The following is a 22,706-nucleotide window of genomic DNA, read 5'->3' as shown; positions in this document are numbered from 1 at the left end:
GTGAGCAGAGCTGCATCTAGGCTCTGTATGCTCTGTGCAGTCACTAGAAACCTCTTCTCCCTCCCTGCAGCCTGAATGTCCTCACCAAGTCCCCCCGCTGTGCTGACTCTCCTTTCCACCACCGCAGCCTGACTGCTGTCCCCGGTTTCTGAAATAGGGTCTTACTACACAGCAGTACCTCTGACCTCTTAGGTATCTTCTGTCCTGTGAGGACTGTAGAACCCCCACACTCAGCTTCCACCAGCATGCTCGGGGTCACACTCTATTAGCGGGAGGGGGTGTTGTGGCCAGACACATGTTCCTTTGGGGATAGAGAATTCTTCATTCCGGGAGGCATGTCTCAGTTCCTCCCATGGCTTCTGAGTCCATCAGTCTAGGGTCTGGATCCCAGCTCTGCCCCTTTGAGCTCTGTTTCCTAAGCGTCTGAGGTGGCTTTTATTACATCCACCCTGCAGATGATGACGATGAGGCTCAGAGGTCAGGCAGCATTCCCGAAGCCTTGAGGCTAGGAAGTGGTATAGCTGGGATTTAAATCCCAGTGGTTCTTGACTTCCGAGCCCATAATCCTTCTCAAAGACACTGCCTTTGTTAATATGTCCATTTAAGCCCTGGGAGAGCAGTGGTGTGGGGCTGGGTCAGCTTCTGCCTGCCTTGGTCAGCCTCTGAAGTTTTCATATCTCTAAAAAAAATTTTATGTAGTAGGAGCTACTGCTTTTTCACATTGTTTTTTGTCAAAAAGACAGTTTTAAGATTTTTTTCCCATCAGATTTCTTTCTTTTTTTTTTTTAAGATTTTTTTTTTAATTTATTTTTATTTGAGAGAGAGGGAGTACATGAGAGGGGGGAGGGTCAGAGGGAGAAGCAGACCCCCTGCCGAGCAGGGAGCCCGATGCGGGACTCGATCCCCGGGACTCCAGGATCATGACCCGAGCCGAAGGCAGTCGCCCAACCAACTGAGCCACCCAGGCGCCCCCCATCAGATTTCTTTTTTTAAGATTTTATTTATTTATTAGAGAGCAAAAGTCGGGGGGCAGAGGGAGAGGGAGAAGCAGACTCCCTGCTGAGTGCAGAGCCTGACATGGGGCTCGATCCCAGGACCCTGAGATCATGACCTGAGCCGAAGGCAGATGCTTAACCCACTGAGCCACCCAGGTGCCCTCTCCCTCCCATCAGATTTCATCACTTTTTTTTCATCTGTGCAATCCCCTGACCCCACATCACAGACAAGGAACCAGAGCCCCAGGCTGGTCATTGATTTGCCTGGAGGCTTTCAGAGAGGCCAGGATCAAAACTGTCCTTCACCCCAGTCATGATTTATTAATTATGTCCCCACTCCTGTTTTTCATGTTGAATTGATTTGAATTAATCAGACTGGGAATGTACTGGTTGGGAATTTTTAAAAAATCAATTCTTTTTCTGAGCTGTAATTGTGAGTGAGCAGCATCGAACAATTGGTTTGCACGGGCACAATTATCCTGTTGCAAAAAATGGTCTCCAGGATCGCTGCAGCTGTGGTGCGTCCCCGTGAGAGATGTGCCCCCGGTGAAGAGTTTCACCATCCACACTGGGGTTAGTGAAGATGGGATTTAGGGCAAACATACAGATGAACTTTTTGATTCCAGGTGATGAGATACTCTATAAAGTGTTACTAGAGCAGGATCTCAAATCTTCTGGAAATTTCAAAACCGCAATTTTTGGGTTCCTGCCTGAGGTTTTAAAGTCAAGAGCGGGTCTTTTTAAAGGGTGACAAAAGGGATGCCTGGCTGGCTCAGTTGGTTAAGCATCTGCCTTCGGCTCAGGTCATGGTTCCAGGGTCCTGGGATCAAGCCCTGCATTGGGCTCCTTGCTCAGCAGGGAGCCTGCTTCGCCCTCTGCCTCCTACTCTCCCTGCTTGTGTTCACTCTCTCTCTGTCTCTGACAAATAAATAAATAAAATCTTTAAAAATAAATAAATAAATAAACAGGGTGACGAGAGAAATCGGCTTGTAGCAAGCCAGTGCATTAAGTTGAAAATAGAGCTACCCTATGGCCCAGCAATTGCACTGCTAGGTATTTATCCAAAGGATACAAATGTAGTGATCCGAAGGGGCACATGCACCCCAATGTTTATCACAGCAATGTCCACAATAGCCCAGCTATGGGAAGAGCCCAGATGTCCATCGACTAATGAATGGATAAAGAAAATGTGGTACATATAGACAATGGAATATTACTCAGCCATCAAAAAGAATGAAATCTTACCATTTGCAATGACATAGATGAAACTAGAGAGTATTATGCTAAGTGAAATAGAGAAAGACAAATACCATATTATTTCATTTGTGGAATTTAAGAAACAAAAGAGATGAACATAAGGGAAGAGAAGGAAAAATAAAATAAGATGAAAATTGGGAGGGAGGCAAACCATGAGAGATGCTGAACTCTAGGAAACAAACTTAGGGTTGCTGGAGGGGAGGGGGTTGGGGGTAAGGGATAATTGGGTGATGGGCATTAAGGAGGGCACTTGATGGAATGACACCAGATGTTATATGCAACTGATAAATCACTAAATCCTAACTCTGAAACTAATAAAAATAAATTAATTAAAATTTTTTATATATATACCGCGGCGCCCCCCCCCCCCCCCCCCCCGGAAGTCAATCATTCTTTAGAACTACATTCTGGATTGAATTTTAAAAATAGCCTGCAGTTCTTCTCCTGACCTCTAGGTGGCGCCATGGGGCCCCTGCTCCCACCATCACCAGGAAGCCCATGTGCATAGCCTGTCCCCCAGCCACCTTCCCTTTAGCATCTACTAATCACCTTTGCTTGAATTTTACTGGTGGGTGCAAAATGATAAAAGCAACCCTTCAACTGATGGATGGGATGATCAGAACTGAAACGATTTAAGTAACATGGGTTAAGGGGGTAGGATGGAATGGCAAAGTTTTAGTTGGACACAAATTAGGAACCATCTGTCATACCTTTTCAGAGCAAGCTCCTCAGGCTAGTGCCAGAACAGTTTCCCCAGCTGTGACACAGAAAAATTCCTTTAATAGGAAACAAGGACTTTCATTCCTATTGGCAACAGAGCTCTTTAAAAAATGCAAATATTAACTGAATTTTCTGTTGAATTTCACAGCTTATAAAGCACTTTAAAATGCATCATTTCTTTGAGTCTTCATAGCCACCTTGGGAGAGAGAGATCCCCCAAGTATCGATAAGAAAACTGCGCTCAGAGCCCTTGATAGCTTCCCCAGGGTCACACAGCTAGTAAGAGCTTGCGCAGGGATTTTTAGTAAGTGCTTTATTGAGATACAATTCACATAGAGAAGATTCACCTTCATAAAGGTGGATGAAGTTGTAATATGGATGTAGTTGTAAGAGTTTTTAGTATATTCATGCAGTTATGCAACTATTACCACTAATTCCAGCACACTGCCCTCATCCTGAAAAGGAACCCCAGACCTCTTAGGCGTCACTATTTCTTCCCTGCTCCCCACAGCTCCTGGCAGCCTCAAACTCCGCTTTCTATATGAATTTGCCTGAAATCATACAATATGTGGCCTTTTGAGATTGTTTTCTTTCACTTAGCATGATACTTTCAGGGTTCACGCATGTTGTACCATGTGACAACATCTCATTCCGTTTTATGGCCAAATGATGTTCCGTTGTGTGGATATAAACCACTTTGTCTATCCATTTATCAGTTGATGGACACTGGAGTAGTTTCCACTTTCAGGCTATTATGAACAGTACTGCTATGAACTTTTGTATACAAGCTTTTATGTGCACTTGGTTTTCAGTACTCTTGGGTAAATACCTAGGAGTATAGTTGTTGGGTCATCTGGTAACTGTTTATCATTTTGAGGAACCACCAACCTGTTTTCCAGAGCAGCTGCGCTACTTTGCATTCCCACCAGCAATGTATGAGGGTTCTCATTTCTCTACATCCTCACCAACCCTTGTTATTATCTGACTTTTGATTATAGCCATCCTAGGGAGTGTGAAGGGGTATGTCGTGTTTTTGAATTGCATTTCCCTGATGACTAATGCCAAACATCCTTTCATGTGCTTATTGGCCATTTATAGAGATTCTTTGGAGAAATATCTATTCAAATCATTGTCCCATTTTTAAATTGGGTTTTTTGTCTTTTTGTCGAGTCGTAAGAGCTCTTTGTATACAGTAAACCTTATCAGTGGTTTCACTTTCTGTGGTTTTAGTTCCTGTGGTCAGCTGCAGACTGGAAGCAGATAATCCTCCTCCTGACGTATTGTCAGAAGGTCAGGAGGAGCCTAACGCTGCGTCCCAGTGCTGATGTCACTATGTCCCATCATGTAGGCACTTTATCTTACATCACCAGCAGAAGGGTGAATCCTGTAAGCTATTTTGAGAGAGAGAGAGAGAGACCACATTCACATAACTTCTGTTACACTATATTGTTGTAATTGCCCTATTTTATTATTATTGTTATTAATCTCTTACTGTGCCTAATTTATAAATTAAACTTTATCATAAGTGTGCATGTATAGGAAAAAGTATAGGACAGTCTGCAATTTCAGGCATCCAGTGGGGGGTCTTAGAATAAGACAGATAAGAGGAGACCACTATATTCTGGTTATAAGACCCTTATTAGATATACAGTTTGCAACAATTTTCTCCCATGCTCTGGGTTTCACTTTCCTTTTTAAATGTACATAATACAGAATTTTCCATTGTAGCCTTTTTTAAATGTGCAGTTCAGCGGCATGAAATGCATTCACATTGTTGTTCAAAGGTCACCATCATCCACCTCCAGAACTTCATCTTCCCAAACTGAAACTTTAGACCCATTAAACAGTAATTTCCCATGCTGCCTTCACCCCTGGAAACCACCATTCCACTTTCTGTCTCTTTGAATTTGACTGTTCTAGGTGTCTCATAAAAGTGGAATCCTATATTGGGGTGCCTGCGTGGCAGTTGGTTACGTGTCTGACTCTTGGTTTCAGCTCAGGTCGTGATCTCAGGGTTGAGGGATCCAGCCCCGCATTGGGCTCTGTGCTCAGTGCGGAGTCTGCTTGAGATTCTCTCCCTCTCCCCCTTCCACTCAATGTCTCTCTCTCAAATAAATAAACAAATCTTTTTTTTTAAAAAAAGTGGAATCCTATAGTACTTATCCTTTTGTGATTGTCTTCTTTCACTCAGCATACTGTCTTGCAGTGTTATCCATGTTGTGGCAGGTGTCAACATTTCATTCCTGGAGGCGGAATAATACTCCATTGGATGTATATTCCCCGTTTTGTTTATCCATTCATCCATAGATGGACACTTGGGTGTTCCACCTTTTGGCCCTTGTGAATAATACTGCTATGAACATGATTCTGCAAATAGGTGTACAAACCTCTGTTTTCTGTTCTTTTGGGTGTATATCCAGAAGTGGAATTGCTGGATTATATGGTAATTCTGCTTTTAATTTTTTTGAAGAGCCTCCATACTGTTTTCCACATCGGCTGCATCATTTTTTGTGCCCGCCAGCAATGCATACAGGTTCCAATTTTTCTATATCCTTACCTTTTTTTTTTTACTTTCTTGGTGGTGGTATTTGAAGCACAAAAATTTTTAAATTTTGATGACATCCAACTAATCTTTTCTTTTTACCTTTCTTTTTTTTTTTTTGCTTGTGCTTTTGGTGTTCTAAGAACCATTGCTCAACCCAAAGTCACAAAGTTTGGCTTGCATATTTTCTTCTGCAAGTTTTGTAGTTTTAGCTCTTACATTTATGTCTCTGATCCATTTCAAGTTAATTTTTGTATATGGTATGAAGTAGGGGCCCAGCCTCATTCTTTTGCATGTGGATATCCAGGTGCCTCAGCAACTTCTTTCTGCATTGAATTATCTTGGCAACCTTGTCAAAATCAATTGATCAGAAATGTAAGGGATTATTTCTGGATTCACTCTGTTCCATTGAGTGGAATATCCTAGTGTCTATGTCTGTTAAGCAGGATTTTCATTAAAGCTTATGCTCTCCAAATCACACATAGCTCTCCTTCTACCATATAAATGGGTTTAATCTGAGTGTTCTTTCTTACTCCAAAAGGAAGTGTTTCAGAATAATGCCACAGACTTGATGATACATGAACACAGGTTGGGGGGCGCCCCTGCTGGAATCCAAGGTCTTCACTGGCCCACATATAGCGTGAGGTTGTCAGGCTTCTACAACTGCTGTGGTGTGTCCTTCCCTGTGGTCCTCTCTTTCCCTCTGCTGAATAGGGAGTGGCCTTGTTGGAAGGCTGGAAGGGGATTTGGGTAGAAAAGATATACTTCCCAGCATGTACACCCAGCTCAAAGCCCAACACCAAAGGGTGAGCCAGGGCACTTACTTGATGGCAAGAACAGTGAAGGGTCTGAGATTTGGTTTCACCCTACTTGCAAGCTAGCAAGTGAGCCTTACTATGTCATGGATGCTGGCAGGAGACATGAGACTCCTGGGTCAGAGACAAAGGACGCTATGACTCCTAGCACAGCAAGCAGCATATTAGTGTCGGCTTCCCAAAGCCCCGCGGGGTTAGATGTGATGGGCCCACGTGGATGCTTTGCATATAGTGAGTGGGGGTCACAGCTGGGGAACGGGAGACCAAGGTCCCCATATGTGCCAGCAGGAAACACTATAGCACACAAGCCAGTCTCCTGCACAGTGGGAACGAGCAGTCACCTAGTGATCACGCGGTGTCCTTTTGCCTGTTTATTGTGTGTGTGACCATCCTGTCACTATCAGAGGAGGGATAAGCCTTGTAGTCTGGTGTACTCAGCCGGAATGTGCACAGATGCTCAGGGCCCCGAGAGTCCTACAGATGGGGAGCCTTCAGAGAAGGGATGTGACTTGCTGAGGGCCACACAGGAAAAGCCATGTCTCGAAATTTCCAGGCTCCTGGTCCAGTGCTTTTTCCACCACCCTCCTCTGCCCTTCTGGGTTTCCATAGGACACCTGGCATTTGTGCAGCAGACCAGCCTCACCGGGAATCATCGAGGTGGGGGGACAGGGGAAGCCCAAGTCCACCCCTTTGTTTCTCTGTGTCTGCCAACATCTTTTTAAATCTAGGCTGCTTTGGAGATGAGGAGGGCATGATGGACAAAGCCAACCGTGTCAGATATGGTGGAGCGGGTCATTTAATTAGCAGAACTGCAGTGGGTCTTTGAGTGGCCGTGTAGTTTGTCTAGTTGAAGGAAATGTCGGAAGGGTTAGGTGAGGAAACAGGAGATCAGTGAGAGTCCTGGAATAAAGGTTCACTGAACTCACTTGTCCAGGGCCCCACCCTCCTGCTCACACGCTACTCTGCCCTTTCTCACAAGCCTGTCCCCTCCCTCCAGACCCCAGGTCCCTTCCGAATCCTCAGACCCACAGCTCCCTACTGCCCAGAAGCTCTGACCCTCCCTGGGAAAGTTCTGGGCCCCTCCAGCAGGCTTCCCCACCTGCCATCTCCTGCCCCCCCCCCCCCATTGTAATCCTGACCAGCTCAGCATTCACACGGCAGATTCATGTGTTTTCCTCCACTCCGCTGGGGTTAAGAGAGCCTCTTTGCTTCCATCCTGCCTCTCTCTCGTGCAGGCTCCCCAGGCAGATGGGCCTGCTGTGGATTCTGTGCTGTTGTCGCTGGAGGCAGGGGTGCATGGTGTGAGCCTGGAGTCTTGCACCCTGTGAGGGTGTTCAGGGAGGCCCTGGGGTGAGGCTGGCCAGAGGCAAGGGGGGGCGGGTTCAACCAGCTCCCCTATGGCGCTTGCAGAGTCCCCACTGAATTCTGTTCTCTCTCTCTCTCTCTCTTCTCACCCGCCCCCGTACCTTGGGGCAGCTCTTCCCGGCCCCCCTGCAGACCCTCTCCAGGAAGATTGTGCGGTCTAAGATGAATAGCACTCTGGTCGGAGTGTTCACCATCACCCTAGTGTTCCTGTCGGCTTTTGTCAACATGGTAGGTGGCTCCACCTCCCAGAACCTTCCCAGACTCTGGAGTTCTCCCTCCCCAGGATTTCTTATTAGGGCTTCACCTCAGGTCTCTGGAATCAGATTTGATTCCTAAAGCCTCTCACACAGACTTTTAGTTCCCTGCTCTCAAGGCTGCGGATCCAGACTCCGAGAAGTCCCCAAGGGAAGTTTGCGAGCCTATGCCCTCCCCTGGGCAGCCGGGCGGACCTCGTCAGTTCCTCAGCCTCCGCCAGGCTCCTCTCCTGTCCCCGCTCTGTGGCAGGGGGCACCCGAGCCCGGGGTCGGGGGGTGAGGGGATGAGCACCCACCGCCCTGCGGAGACGGGCTGCCCCGGCCTGGCCCCTGCGGCTGACCCTGCCCTCCCCTGCCCCCAGTTCATGTGTAACTCCAGGGACCTGTTCGGCTGCCTGGCGGATGAGCACAACATCAGCGCCGGCCAGGTCAACGCGTGCCACGTGGTGGAGTCGGCCACCAACTACAGCCTGGGGGACGAGCGGGGCTTCTGCAGCAGCCCATGGCCCAACTGCAACTTCCCTGAGGTGCTGGCAGGGGGAGGCGTGGGGGGTGGTTCCGGGCGCAGACAGACACCCTCCCACTGCACTCCCCCTCTGCCTTCGGCGGCTCTGAGGGGGTCAGGGGCTCTCAAGCTCGCAGCCATCCCAGAGACCTCCTTTCCCGTCTCTCACTCCATGTGTGGGACACCAGTGAACAAGGCCAGCCTTCTCGTAGAACAGTACAACAGCAGGGCTGTCGTTTATATAGTGTCGCAGGCACTGTGCCGAGGACTTGACGGCTTCCCTCATTCAGTCCTCAGACACAGTATCTTTTTTATACAGGTGACCCTGAGGCACAGAGAGGGTAAGTAATTTGCCCAGAGTCACACAGCTAATAAGGGATAGAGCCAGAACTCTCACGCAGGTCGTCTGGCTGTAGAATGCTTGGTCTCAGCCTGAGGGCAGAGCTGTTTCTGGACCCTCAGCTTTGGCAGCAGGCCTGCCTCAGGAGAAACGGCCCGAGCTCCTCTGCTGTGGGCCAGAGAGCAGGGAGGGAAGAAGGGAACCCTTTTTGCCATCAAGGTCACCCATTCAAAGTGTACAATTCCGTAGTTTTTAGTATATTCACAGATGTGTGCCACCATCAGCATCCTCATCTAATTAGAACATTTTCATCGCCCCCCCGAAGGAAATCTACCCCTAGGTTACTGGGTTTAAGAACCATTGCCGAGAATCCTTAGAGAGCGGCATGCATTAAGCGCCTATGGTATGCGAGGTGCTTCATTCACCTTTTTCTTGGGGAGCGGCTTTCAAGCGACCAACTGAGCCAGCCCAGGGCGTCTACTCCATGCACGGGGCAATCCCCACACCCCAGCTGCCTGGGGGTGAGACCAGAAGGGACTTCCCTAAACTAAATCATATAGGGCCACAGTCCCTCATCTGAAGGCTTCCAGGTCAAATGTATTTTGAATTTTGGAATTTTTCAGAGTTTAAAAGGGTGTTTCACACCCCCAGTGTAGTTTGGGCAGCACCTGATAATGACATACAGTAATATTTCTGCAGCAAAATGTATGCAGAGTCACAAGAAGCAGGACAAAGATGCTAATTAGTAGCACACAGTTGGGGCGGTTTTTGCCACCAAATCAGGTCAGCTCAGGTGTTGCCACCCTATCAGTCATGAAATACTTCGGTTTTCAGAACTTTGGATTTAAAGTTGCAGACCCGGGGGCTGGGGCACCTGGGCTCCCCACAGTTCCTGAGGGCACCAGGCCCAAGCCACCAGGTGCTTTCATGTCATGGAACTGTAGCCGTGAGCCCATGACATAGGAGCTTTTGCAGATGGGGAAACTGGGGCTTCGAAGGGTTGAATAAATGGCCCAAGTCCCACAACCAGTCCATAGTAAATCAGGGGTGAAACTCAGGTCTGCCCGAGCCTGGAGCCCTGCTCTAACCATGGGGCTGTATTGCCAACTGGCCAGACAGCCTGGAGACCCATCTCCTGGTTCCTACCGGGGCCCTTCACTTTCCCTCGCAAGTTTGCATCAGCAGAAACACCGGCAGAGTGGGCTTCGCCTGCGGCCAGCTCCGATTTGGGGGGGATGCTGGAGGGTGGGCCGGGCTGCTGAGGCTCGCCAACCTCTCTCCACAGTACTTCACCTACAGCGTGCTGCTCAGCCTGCTGGCCTGCTCCGTGTTCCTGCAGATCAGCTGCATTGGGAAGCTGGTGCTCATGCTGGCCATTGAGCTCACATACGTGCTCATCGTCGAGGTGCCCCGTGTCATGCTCTTTGACAATGCTGACCTGCTGGTCACTGCCAACGCCATGTAGGTGGCACCGCCCCCATCCCCCACTGGGTCTGGGGCATTGCAGAGAGGCCGGAAGAGTGGGTGGCTGGGAGACTGGGCCACGGGGGGCTTGCAAGGAGAGTGTTCTGTTGCTCTCCAGCTGACCGCCTGGGTAAAGCACCACAGTGTCTTACTTCCCTCTCTCCCTTCCCCAGTATGGGGGGGGTGGCCTCGGGGTGACTAGGTCCTGCTGTCCTTCTGCTTCCAGTTTGCTACTCAGTCCTGCCCTCAGGCCTCAGTGAATTGTTCCTCATTTGTTCAGGGCAGCCTCTGATGAGCTGTTTTCACTTAACTCCATCTGCCTGTGGCACCTCAGGCCCAGAGAGGGGTCAAGATTGAACAGAGCTGAATAGCAAGGTCTGTGGGAGCAGAAAAACAGACTTTGTTCTTCTTGAGCTCTGTGTCCTGCCTTGAGCTAGGCACTGGGACATACATTATCCCTTTTCATCCTCATAGCAACCCAGTGAAGTAGGCAGGGCTGCCACGGATGGTTGTGTAGTTTGTGCACTGCTCAAAGGCTCCTAGTTACGATGGTGAGCCATTAGGTCCCACATCTAGGTAGCAGGCTTGGGAGTTGTACCCCAAGCTATCTAGCTCCCAGTAAAATGGGAATAATATCCGTAGTAGTAAAATGTTCATAAAGTGCCTGATGTCAATACCCTTCTCTTCCCATCACCCCACTACACACACACACACACACACACACACACACACACACACCAGGAAGTGCAAAAATGTGACAGGTCTGTGTCCCCTGAGAAAATGCAGCAAACTGTGTTTTCTCCAAGTTGTAGGAAGGGATCCATTCATCCTTCTATCCATCCATCCAAAGATATTTATTGAGGGCCTCCCATGTTCCAGGCACTGAGCCAGTGGTGGAACAGTCATGGATAAAACAGGCCATAACTCTGGTGTCAGATATGTCACTTTCTGGTGAAGAGAGTGTCACCTGAGCAGAAGAAGGGGTAATGAAGGATCTACGGCTTAAGGCCGGCCTTCCCAGCGGCTGCGCAGTGCTGTGGGCAGACAGCCGGGACACCCAGTAGCCCCAGGAGCGGGGCAGCCTGCAGTCCTGTGAGGACCAGGAGAGGGAGGAGGTCCAGGCCTTTCTACTCCCCGATCAGGGCAGGAGCTGGGAGCTTTGCCTCCTTTTCTTATGTGCTCCTTCCCCGACCCCCAGCTTCTCCTCTCCTCCCGCCGGAGCAGCAGTAGAGAACGGAGATAATTTCTGGTTTCGGAGACCCTGGCTTGGCCCTAGGGCAGCACTGTCCAAGAGATAAATAATGCAAGCGACGTAGGTCATTTAAAATTTTCTAGTAGCTGTATTAAAAAGGCAAGACATGTATTTTAATCTTAATATTTAACCAATATATTCAAAATATTGTTTCAATTGTCAATATAAAATTATTAATGAAACATATTACATTTTTTCCCACACTAATTCTTCAAAACCTAGTATCTATCTTACACTTCCGGGACATTTTAACTTGCACTAGCCACATGTGAAGGCTCAGGAGCCCCACGTGGCTGTGGCAACCACACCGGACAGCACAGGGGTAGTGTTTCTCCTCCTCTGCATGCAGCAAAGGGCTGGGGTGGGAGGTGGGCTGGCTTCTGCCCAGGTGGATGTGCTGGGGGCCCCCAGGGTCCCAGGTAAGGGCTGGTGATTTGTGGTCATGGTGACCAGACGCCAGTTGGGGCTGGGCTTTCTGCAAGCCTCCCATCCTGAAAATATCCCTGGATCCCGAGGGGTGCTGGGGGTGGGGGATGAAGGAGCAACAGTAGCGGGGGCGCTAGGAGTGGGCGTGGGGTGGCAGGGCTAGGAGTGGGGGGCATGGCAGTGCGAGGGGGGCAGAGCAGGGTAGGGGAGCGCAGCGGGCATGGAGACTGCCCATGCAGAAGAGCAGCTCCAAACAGCCCTCCCCACTTCCTGTTCACAGAGACTTCAACAACAACGGGACCTCCCAGTGGTGAGTGGATACTCTCCAAGTTTGATACAGCCGCGCCCTGCCCTTGGCCTGGTGCAGCCAGAGGCCAGCCGCCCTGGGCCCAGCAGAGAAAGCAGTGGTGCCCGGTGGGGAGGGGGCCTTGGCGGCAAGGTGGGCAGTGAAGGAGGAGGCTGGAGGGGGCCAGGAAGCCCTTTCCTCACTGGGTACCAAGGGGGCCTCACTGGGTAGATGCCCTTCTTTTCTCGTATGATTCCCACCACTCCAAGATGACCTACAGACTCAGTAGCTGGGTCATCAGGACCTGCAGGCCATTCCACAGGCCTCATCTAAAACATGTGGCCTCAAGCTCTTCCCCAGGGGCATGTGTGAGATCCCAGGCACCAGAGAACGGGAACTGGTGACCTCACCCCCCTGCCCCCTGCCCTCGCTGCGGAAGAAAGGAGCCAAGGCAAGGCCTGTGGGGTTTGTAGCGTAAGCCCCGCACTGGGCTGCTGCTGGGCAGGGAGTCTGCAGAGTTCAAGGTTTGGGCTCTTTGCTGGGACAGGGAGCAGGGTTTGGGATAGCTGCTTGGTTTTGTGTGGGCTTTTTGTTTGGGTTTTTTTTTTTTTGAAACAGAGAGCATGTGCACATGCGTGCATGTGGGAGGGGAGGGACAGGGGAGAGGAAGAGAGAATCTTAAGCAGACGCCACACCCAGCTCGGAGTCTGACATGGGGCTCAATCTCCCGACCCTGAGATCGTGACCTGAGCCGAAATCAAGAGTCAGCCGTTTAACCAACTGAGCCACACAGGCGCCCCAGGATAGCTGCTTTTATTAAGAGTATTTATTAATAATGTTATTAGGAATGTAATTAGCCATTATTAGCTACCAGTTTTGGAGTTCCTACTGTTTATCAGATGCTATACAAGGAATTTTATATACAGTATCTTTAATTCTTAAAATGTGGGTGTCATTATCCCATTTTACAGATTAGGAAACTAAGGTTCAGAAAGGTTAAGAGACTTGCCCAAAGCCCAGAGCTGGTCAGTATGGCCTGCCTGGCTCCCTTGTTACTGCGCCCCACGGCCCCTATCTTGTCCACTGAGAGAGACCTGGGATGTACATACTGCCTTTTACAAGCGCCTCATTGATCCCTTGATGTGACCAGAGAGAAGTTTCCCAGTGATGGGGAAGAGGGGGGCATCAGGAGAGGAGTCATGACTGCTGAGCTGCTCGTGGGAGCAGGGGCTGCGATGGGGCTGCCAACCAAGAAGGCTTCCTGGAGAAGGCCCTACCTCAGGCAAAACTTGAGCAGGAGGGTGAAGAGAAGGGGGAGTAGTAGAAGGAGGCAAAAGGCCTGAGGGGGCCTTGGAGCCTGCCATGAAGTGCCAAGGCATCTACCTCCCCCCGCAGCCCTGAGCACGCGACCAAGGTGGCACTGAAGGTGGTGACGCCCATCATCATCTCCGTCTTTGTGCTGGCCCTATACCTGCATGCCCAGCAAGTGGAGTCCACCGCCCGCCTGGACTTCCTCTGGAAACTGCAGGTGGGTGGCCTTGGGGCTTGGGTGGGGAGGCACCCAGACCTCACAGCATTTTGTGAGTGAAAAAGTTTGTCACCTGGGCTGGCTGGGCCTTAGTTCTGCACTGATGGGGCATCCTGCTCAGGCCACAGCCCAATTACCCAGTGCTCCATGTCCCAGCAGGTCTGCTCCCTGCTTTTGGGAGCCCAGACACAGAATCCCAGAGCTTATGCCAAACAAACCCACCCTTGACAGTGCTGGGACTTTGGTGGGTCCCAAATATCGACCAGACATTACTGTGTGCGTCCAGAGGCAGGGACGGGGGCTAGGCATGGCCAGCTGCGGTTTGTGGTGTGGGCAGCAAGGAGTCAGGAGGGTGGGGAGGAAAGAGTGGCAGGAGGTGAGGAGTATGGGGAGCGCAGGCGCCGTGTCATGGAGGCCGCAGTGCGGGAGCTGGCCCACCAGGCTGCTGAGCAGGGCTTGATGTGACCAGAAGTGGCTCTTCCAGGGGAGAATGGACGGAAGGGGCATCAAAGACCCATCGACAGGAAGCCTAAGCAGGTGGATGTGCCCCGGCCCTGGGGAGAGGTGGCCCAGGCAGGGGCAGAGGCAGTGGGGTGCTGGGAGCCCCGCACTCCACCCTCCAGGCTTTGTGCCCTGTGTCCCGATAGTGTCCACCTGGAAGAGGGGATGCCCCTGGGCCACACGGAGGATAATGCTCCAGGTGCTAGCAGGAGACCGAGTTGCTCCTTGTTACCTGCTAGATGGCTTCAGAAGGTCTGGGGAGGGCACCCAAGGGCATTCATGGTGAGAAAGCCACCTTCCCTGTGGGCAGCCTCAGACCGGTTATTCCAGCCCAGCCTCTTTGCCTCGCCTGGTCTGGCCTCCATCTCCAGACCCCTTCTCCAGCTCACCTGCAACTCACTTAGGCCTCCTCCATCCTCAGCTTCTTACTAACACTGAGATTCAAGTCTTCAGGCTGGGGCAGGAGGTCCTGAGTTTTTGTTAAAGATGCGGGCATCCAGTTGCCCCTGTTGCTGGATGTCTTGCATGAGGTTGACTGAGGTCCCCACTGAGCAGATGCCCTGAGGTTGGAGGGAACTGTTTTGCATGTGGAAGGCCCCTGGTCAGCCCTGGCTTGGGAGGGACCTGGGAGATATCCAGCGTGAGGCTCTACCTTCTTGGCTCAGACTGCTGCCTCCCTGCCTTCTCTTGGCTCTCTCACACCCCTCTCCTCTGGGGAAGCTCCCCGGAGGTGCCAGCTCCCCTAGGGGCTGACCAGGCTCCGTGGGCTCTAGGGCTGATGTCCCTCCACTTCTCTGCACACACACACCCCACCTCCCACATGAGCTCTGAGGAGGTCCCCTGCGCCCTAGACTGTTGCTGTTGTGCAAGTCAGTTGTGTTGCAGAGATCTCTAGAAAGGGGTGGAAGCAAGGGAAGGGTGAGCCTGCCACTCAGCCTGCCTGTGACCTGCTGCCCTGTCACCCCCGCCCCTGTCTTTGTCTAGCTCCTGAGTGCCCAGGGTCAAAGTGAAGCTGCCTGCCAGGGCTGAGCCGAGCAGCCTGAGGCTTCCTCACAACCCCACCCCAGTGCCCAGGCAACAGCAGCTCCTCTCCCACTTTGAAAACGATTAAGAAGGCCTGTGCACAGATGTGTGGGGGTGGGGCGGTGAGCATGTCTACCTGCCAGGTGTGTTGGCCTCTCTCCACTGAACCCCTGCAACAGGCTTAGGATGCTTATACATCCCTCCATCTCCCGTCCTCCTCCAGGACTTTTGGGAGGGGGGAACAAGATACCAATAAGCAAAAACTTGAACACAGGCTCTTGGGATGGGTGAGTGATAATCTGTTGCCCCACCCCTAGACTAACCCAGAAGCCAGTTTTGCTGTTGGATCTTTGGTCCTGGTGGGTGGGTGTGGTGCTGACAGGGAGGTGGGGAAGCCCGAGGTCCTTAGCGTCCCTGAAGCATCTGCATGGGGCATCAAGTCTGCTCCTGGCCAAACCCGTGGGTCTCCGTTCTTGGGAGAGCCCACTCCCGTCCCTCTCCCACAGCACTGACCTTATTGGGCTCAGCAGCGGGGCTGTGGCACCTGAGTCTTCCTGCCTGGCCAGAGCCCAGTCCTAGAAACAGCTGGCTGTGTTGGGAGCTGCCCAACATCATGTCTCAGGGCAGAGTTGTCCCGATGTGGCAGGAGTTCCTGGGCAGGACTTGGTCTGTGTTCCCAGCAGTCGCCGTGCTCCCAGCGTCCCAACCCTAGCCTCCACCACCACCTGCCTGCCACTGGGTGGATGCGCTAAGGGAGGGCATGTGTTAGGTTTCTGCCACCTGCTGGGCTGATCAAAGGAGCTGCAGGGCCCCTGGGTGCCCAGGCACGGGGTCTCAGCGGGCAGGACTGTAGGCGGCCAGCGCACTTGCAGAGGCAAATGCACCAGCTGGGGCTCCTCCAGGGCGCAGCCCTCCAGAAGCACAGAGATTCCCACTCCAGGTGCTCTGGCACCTCTTTCAGAGCTAGGAGCAGGTGGCCCCGTTTAGGAGTCTCACCTCACCGGGGCCGGAAGGTAGCACGTGCCCACTGGGCCCACCTGGCATCCAGGAACTTCCTTAGGCGTGACCCCATTCTCGAGGCCGTTTCCAGTTGCTCTAGGCGTAATGGGTCCTCTCACTTCAGGTGTAAGGCTAGGCCAGGTCTCTGAGCCTTGGGGTCCCTGCTGGACCCGGGTCCTGTGGCCTTGGCTGGTGTGCCAGCAGTTTCCCCACGAGCAGCCACTACCTGCCGGGAGCACCAGGGACGTAGTCCTGGCCCTTGCGGAGATCCTTGGTGCGGCCAGGGACGTAGTCCTGGCCCTCGCGGAGATCCTTGGTGCAGCCAAATAGAAAGGCCTCCACATTTAATTAGAGAAGGCCCAAGCAGGCTGGCTGGATCTTTTCAACGGCCCTGGTAATGATCCTTTACCTGCCTGTTTTACCAACGTGGTCACTCCCCGTTAAAGGGGCCATTTTGTTTGTCGTCGAGGGGGAGGAAGCCAGCAGACTGCACTCTGTCCCTCCTGTGTCACATGGCTCCTTGCACACCTTAGTGCAGGACTATCTCTGTGTTTCAGCCTGCGGGCCACTGTTGGCCTCTTGATTCGAGGGCTCTGCACTGTCCCTCGTGAGTGACCACAGACCTCAATTTCCCAGACCCAGGACCCAAACTGGGGGAGAACCAAAGTCACTGGTGGTGTCCCCATCCCGCCCCAGGGAGCACTTTGGGGCATCCGCACCTCCTGGCTTTGGGATGTGTGCGTGATAATCCATTGCCCCACCCCTAAACTAATCCAGAAGCCAGTTTTGGCTACATTCCCACACCCCAGTGGGAATGTAGGGCCTGGGGTGAAGGATGATGGAGCTGGGCTGGGGCTGTGCTGGAACTGGGGAGAGTGGGCAGGGCTTTAGGACGTTTTCCCGTGGAGTCAGTCTGTTAAAGTCATCTTATCAAACTGCATTTCCTGATGTGAAGAGGAAAATGGACAGTTGAGGAGCGCTTGGTAGCTGGAGGGCCGTTGGTGGGGGATGTGTGGTTTTGGACCATCCCTGTAACCCCGTGCCTCGGTCTAGCATTGGGCAGACAGGGTGCTTTCAACCTGTCCTCCAGGAGGTTTCCAGTCGGGGGCTCCCTCCTTCGGGGCCCGCGCCCTCCGGTGCGTCACATTCCTGAGGGGCAGGCAGGGCAGAGGCGGAGGCATACACGTCTCTCCCTTTTCTCATGGTCGGAGGCGCTAGCTGCTCCCTGCGGAGAGCCGCAGGTGGGGACGGGGGGATGGAGGTGCGGGGGGCAGAAAGCCCCTCCCACTGACCGGGCGCCGCGTCCTAGGCCACGGAGGAGAAGGAGGAGATGGAGGAGCTGCAGGCCTACAACCGGCGGCTGCTGCACAACATCCTGCCCAAGGACGTGGCCGCCCACTTCCTGGCCCGCGAGCGGCGCAACGACGAGCTCTACTACCAGTCGTGCGAGTGCGTGGCCGTCATGTTCGCCTCCATCGCCAACTTTTCCGAGTTCTACGTGGAGCTGGAGGCCAACAATGAGGGCGTCGAGTGCCTGCGGCTGCTCAACGAGATCATCGCCGACTTTGATGAGGTGCGGCCAGCGGGGAGCTTGGGCCCCTGGAGTGGGAGGGACGCCAGGGCACCTGAGCGTAGGCCCCTTGCCTGCATTTCCTCCCCTAGCCTGTTACAAAGGAGGAAGCAGGCACACAGATGGGGCTTAGCTCATGGGCAGTAGGTGGCAGGGCGGGCATCAGCCCGGGCCGCTGGGATGTCAAGTCTCTGCGCCCTGGCTGCCCCCTTGAGACCTTGCGCGGCCGTCTCGCCAGTCCTCCCCATTCGCTGCCGCTCCTCTCGTGCCACCTAAGGCTGGGCAGGCCCCAGGGTGGGGCCCAGCTTTTGTGAGAGTCCAAGGAAGGAGGGACTCCCAGGCTAAGGGAGGAGGAAGGACAAAGATGCAAAGCCCTGAACAGCAGGGGCAGAAATACAAACATGCACCCTCGCCAAGTCCCCAGTGTGTGCCAGGCACCGGGTACACTGTGCCCAATAAGGCATTTCGACCCTGGGAGCTCACCGAGTGAGGAGTGTGAGGGGGTCAACCCCAGTGGGAATGTAGGGCCTGGGGTGAAGGATGATGGAGCTGGGCTGGGGCTGTGCTGGAAGCAGCCCATGAGGCTCCTGGGGCAGGGGGTAACTGAAGTTGGCTGAAATGGGTCTGGGCAGGCTTCTGGCTGGCGGGGCCTGGAGACAGAAGAAGGGGGTCCCTGGGAGGGATGGGGATGTGAGCCAGAGAAGGGGGGAGATGGCCACCAGCCCCTGTTGGGGGCAAGAGGCTCTGAAGTGACTAGAGAGCTGGCCCGGGGCTCTGGGTGCAGGGCGGAGGGTAGCACCCAGCCACCACACATGGGTGAGTACTGGAGGCGGCCTGCTCTGTCTTGTACCGAGTTGGTGTGCAGATGGGCCCCCTGTGTGAACGAGGGGGGGGCACATGGGGGGCCATGCTGCCACCCTTCCCTGTAGACCTCAGTGCGCCAGCCTTGGTGGAGACCCAGGTTTGGCCTCCTTCCATCCAGATCATCAGCGAGGATCGGTTCAGGCAGCTGGAAAAGATCAAGACCATTGGCAGCACCTACATGGCTGCCTCAGGCCTCAATGATTCTACGTATGACAAGGTGGGCAAGACCCACATCAAAGCCCTGGCTGACTTTGCCATGAAGCTCATGGATCAAATGAAGTACATCAATGAACACTCCTTCAACAACTTCCAGATGAAGATCGGTGAGCTTGGCTTCCGACCAGTCGGGCCTGGGAATAATAGCAGGTGGGGTGAAAAGCTCCATGTGGCTTGGCAGGACCGAAGAGGAGGGCTGTGGAGGACAGAGTCTTATGGATGGACAAAACTGCTATTTGGGAGATTCTGCAGTGTGTGTGGTCCCACGTCTCACGCCACAGTGAGGCTTCATGCAGCCCCCTGTGAGAGAGGCCATTTCTGTGCTAAGAGGGAGCACCCAGGGGCGTGGAGACGTGGCAGAGAATGTCTAGATGATGTCAGTTGAGCCAGGTGTGTTGGGGAAGGCGCTTGCCTGGAGCAGAGGGGAAGCAGCAGAGCGAAAGTGGAGTGGCAGGGTGATCGGGTTGGTGTGGGTAAGACTGGGACGTGGATAGACTAGAGCAGATGTGCCAGGAGCGAGACAGGGAGCCCGCGTGGAGGGCAGCAGCCTTGCTTCCTGGAGCTGGGTCCCGGCGACATCCCTGCGCTGGCTCAGACTGACACCAGGGGGAGGAGCACTTGGACAGAGGAGACTGTGGGCTAGGAGCTAGGTTCTGAGAAGAAGAGGAGAAGGGCGGTGCCCGACAGAAACAGAGGCGGTAGGAGGAAGAGAGTCTGAACGGACAGTGCAAACGTAAACGCCACTGAGTTTAACCACTGGGTGGTTAAGGAGAGGCAACTGGATGATGCCGCAGGTCACTGGACACTTGAAGAGGGCGGTCCTGGTGATGGACTGCAGGAGCTGCCAGCTGACTGGGTGGCAAGTACTCAGGAGCAGTGCTGTGTGAACGCACCTCTGTGGTCTGGGTTAGCGGGCACTTGATGGCAGCCGCAGGGCCAAGCATGGCCTCAGGCCCAGAGGACCTTGAGCGTCAGGGAGGAATGACAGGGTGAGCGCTGGTCTGAGCCCTGACAAACGTGCTGACGTCTGTCCCCTACAGGGCTCAACATCGGCCCCGTGGTGGCCGGGGTGATCGGGGCTCGCAAGCCTCAGTACGACATCTGGGGCAACACGGTGAACGTGGCCAGCCGCATGGACAGCACCGGTGTGCCTGACCGCATCCAGGTGAGTGCCGGCGCATCCACATGGCGGGGGGGGGGGCTCTGTCTGATGCTGCATGGGCTTGGGGGCAGGCCGCCCACAGTTCCCAGCCAGAATTTCTGCAGCCAAATTTGAAGGTGGTTGCGCCTACGTCTTGGGAGCTCGGAAAACACAATTGTGTTTCAAGCCCTCAGGACCTTGGACAGATCTTCACTCCTGTGCCAAGCCCTCTACTGGCCACAGAAGGAAAGGGGGGCGTCTAGGCGGGAGCCACCGCCGATGCTAAGCCAGGAGTGCTCATGCCACAACCCACACATACAAGGGGACACAAAGATGGCTGCAGGGAGCAAGGTCTTGCCGAATGGAGCACTCGGGGCCTGGTTCAGGAGAACCAGGCAAGGCCACTCGTCCCCCTGGGATGGTACCCCCAGCAGCCAAGGGGGCTGGCCAGAGACCCAGAGACTTTGGCTCCTCTCTATCCTTTGCAAGCTGGCTCTTGTGATGCCCAGGCCTGCCTCTCTTCAGCTGCTTTTTCTCAGGCCTTCCTCGATTTCCTCTGCTCCAATCTGACAACAGCGAGGCCCTGGACGGGGCTCTCTTCCTGTACCCTCCACCCGCCCAGTGCCCCATGAGGCCGTGGGTAGGTCACTTAGTTTTCCTGGCCTCCATTTTCCCAAGTTTGAACTATGCTCTCTTTACAGCCCTCTGCTCGCACTGACACTGCTTAAATGTCCCTTAAATTCTCTCTCCTGCGGGACCTCTGAACAAAGGGTCAGCCCAAAGCATTGCCCTAGCCAGATCAGCCAGGCCTGGCTGGCGTGCCGATGCTGTCGGAGGGACCGACCAAATGGCTTTCTTGTGCCAAGAGGAGAAGGGACAACAAGATAGGAGAGGCACGTGTGTGCAGAGCTTCTGACCCCACCCACAGACAAGTGAAGGACTCTGTGCAACCACACAGTGGCCTGGCACCTCCCCTTCGCATAGGGCATTCCCTTGATCACACAGCAGGGTCACCTTCCAGCAGCCCAGCCAGAGATTCACGGCCTGCCAGCCAGGCGGGGCCAGGATCCTCAGCAGGGGTGTTGCGGGGTGTGCTCAGATAGCTGTTGGGTCACCTCGCGAGACGCGCGCTTGTCTTGCTGCTCTGGTCAGCCTGCTTTCTCCTCCGCCCGGCAAGAGTGCAGTGATGACTGGAGCCACCGGTGGGGTTCCCCTCTCTGTTCCAAAAGCTACAGCAGATGGTTGTCTGAGCCTGAGATAAAAGCGCTTTCCTCACAGATTAAATGAGGTAAGCAGTGGCTCTCAACCTACCTGCCATGGAGTGAGACTTGAGTGAGCACACTGGTCGCATGCTCTGTCTCGATGGCAGCAGGGTCAGATTGCTATGGACGCGCCCAAGCGCTTCCGCCCAGCTTCTGCGCTTCTCAGTGGGGACAGGCAGTTCAGGGACCATGAGCCACACTTTGAGCAGCAGAATAGCACAGGTGAGTGGCTGGCCACACTGCCTGGCACGGAGTAGGTGCTGCCACTCTTCTGGTTTCCAACAGGCAGTACGAGCGGCTGTCAGTCCCTGGGAGCCCCTGCCCGGGAGGTGCTGCCCACCGTCTGTGGTGGGGACAGTCAGGGAGAGCCACCGGTCAGTGGACTCACGGCTTAACCATGACCTATCCTTTCTCCTCCGTTGCCTCCTCAGGTCACCACGGACATGTACCAGGTGCTGGTTGCCAACACATACCAGCTGGAGTGCAGGGGTGTGGTCAAGGTCAAGGGCAAAGGCGAGATGATGACCTACTTCCTCAACGGGGGGCCCCCGCTCAGTTAGCAGCTGCCACCTGGTGATGCCAGGCAGCCTGGCCTCCAGAGAAATGGAAATGGCTTCTTTGGGTGCCAGTGGGCAGGTGGAAGCCTGCGCTCCAGCCCACGTGGCTGCACCGGTGAGATTTTCCACTTTGACTCCAGAAGCAGCTTCTGGTTTGTGGGCAGGCAGCCGCCTCCGTCCCAGGCCCCGGGGTGCCAGCGTCCTGCAAGCACCAAGCTGACCAAAGATGTTTCCTCCGTAGAAGACTCCACTAGGCGTGATCTGAATCTCGAGTTTTCTAACGGGCGCTGCTGCTGCATGGGTAGAAAGGGGCTGCCAGAGCTCTTACGGTGCGGGGCAGCCCGGCGTGTGACGACAGGGCTGAGGGGGAGGCCTCGGCCTGGGGCGGGTGGGATAAGGCGCGACTCCGGCCCCCGGGAACCTAGGGGCCTCGGGGGTCCGCTTTCCCGTGTGAGCCTTTCAACTGCCGACAGAGGCCACAGCGCCTGCCCCATGGAGGGGCTTTCTGGCAGGAGTGCGGGCTGTGGACGGACTTCGGCCTTCTCCACAGTCCTCCTCCCGCACCTCTTCGAGGGGAACAGAGCGAATTGCGAAGGGGAGGCGAGAGGACTCGAGGCAAGGAGGGGTGGTTCTGAGAAAAAGAATATTTATTAAATAAAACAACTTTCTGTGTCCTTTAGACTATGCTAGTTGTATGCGTATGAGAGACCCACAAGCAAACGAAGATGCCACTGGGGTGGGAGGGCAGGGATCCCAACGTGTCTTTTTTGTATTTTTTTTTATTATTGAAATCCTTGGAGATCTAACAAATATACTGAATTCTA

At 53.7% G+C, this 22,706-nt stretch overlaps 1 protein-coding gene across 1 annotated transcript in view; it reads left to right on the top strand.

Annotated features, from left to right (window-relative positions):
• The window catches only part of ADCY5 (adenylate cyclase 5), a 148,451-nt gene extending 126,427 nt beyond the window's left edge, over positions 1-22,024 (top strand). The window contains exons 14-22 of the mRNA XM_044920387.1: positions 7,806-7,922; positions 8,311-8,475; positions 10,079-10,254; positions 12,216-12,245; positions 13,617-13,749; positions 17,582-17,845; positions 18,825-19,029; positions 19,963-20,087; positions 21,757-22,024. Coding sequence (XP_044776322.1) covers positions 7,806-7,922; positions 8,311-8,475; positions 10,079-10,254; positions 12,216-12,245; positions 13,617-13,749; positions 17,582-17,845; positions 18,825-19,029; positions 19,963-20,087; positions 21,757-21,885 — 1,344 coding nt within the window. The 3' untranslated portion in view covers positions 21,886-22,024. The remainder of the gene's footprint in view (positions 1-7,805; positions 7,923-8,310; positions 8,476-10,078; positions 10,255-12,215; positions 12,246-13,616; positions 13,750-17,581; positions 17,846-18,824; positions 19,030-19,962; positions 20,088-21,756) is intronic.
• The last annotated feature ends 682 nt before the right edge of the window (positions 22,025-22,706 follow it).

Source organism: Neomonachus schauinslandi, chromosome 1, assembly GCF_002201575.2.
Source record: "Neomonachus schauinslandi chromosome 1, ASM220157v2, whole genome shotgun sequence".
Lineage (NCBI taxonomy): Eukaryota > Metazoa > Chordata > Mammalia > Carnivora > Phocidae > Neomonachus > Neomonachus schauinslandi.
Note: the sequence above shows the minus strand (reverse complement) of the source record. Positions and strands in the feature narration are given on the sequence as shown.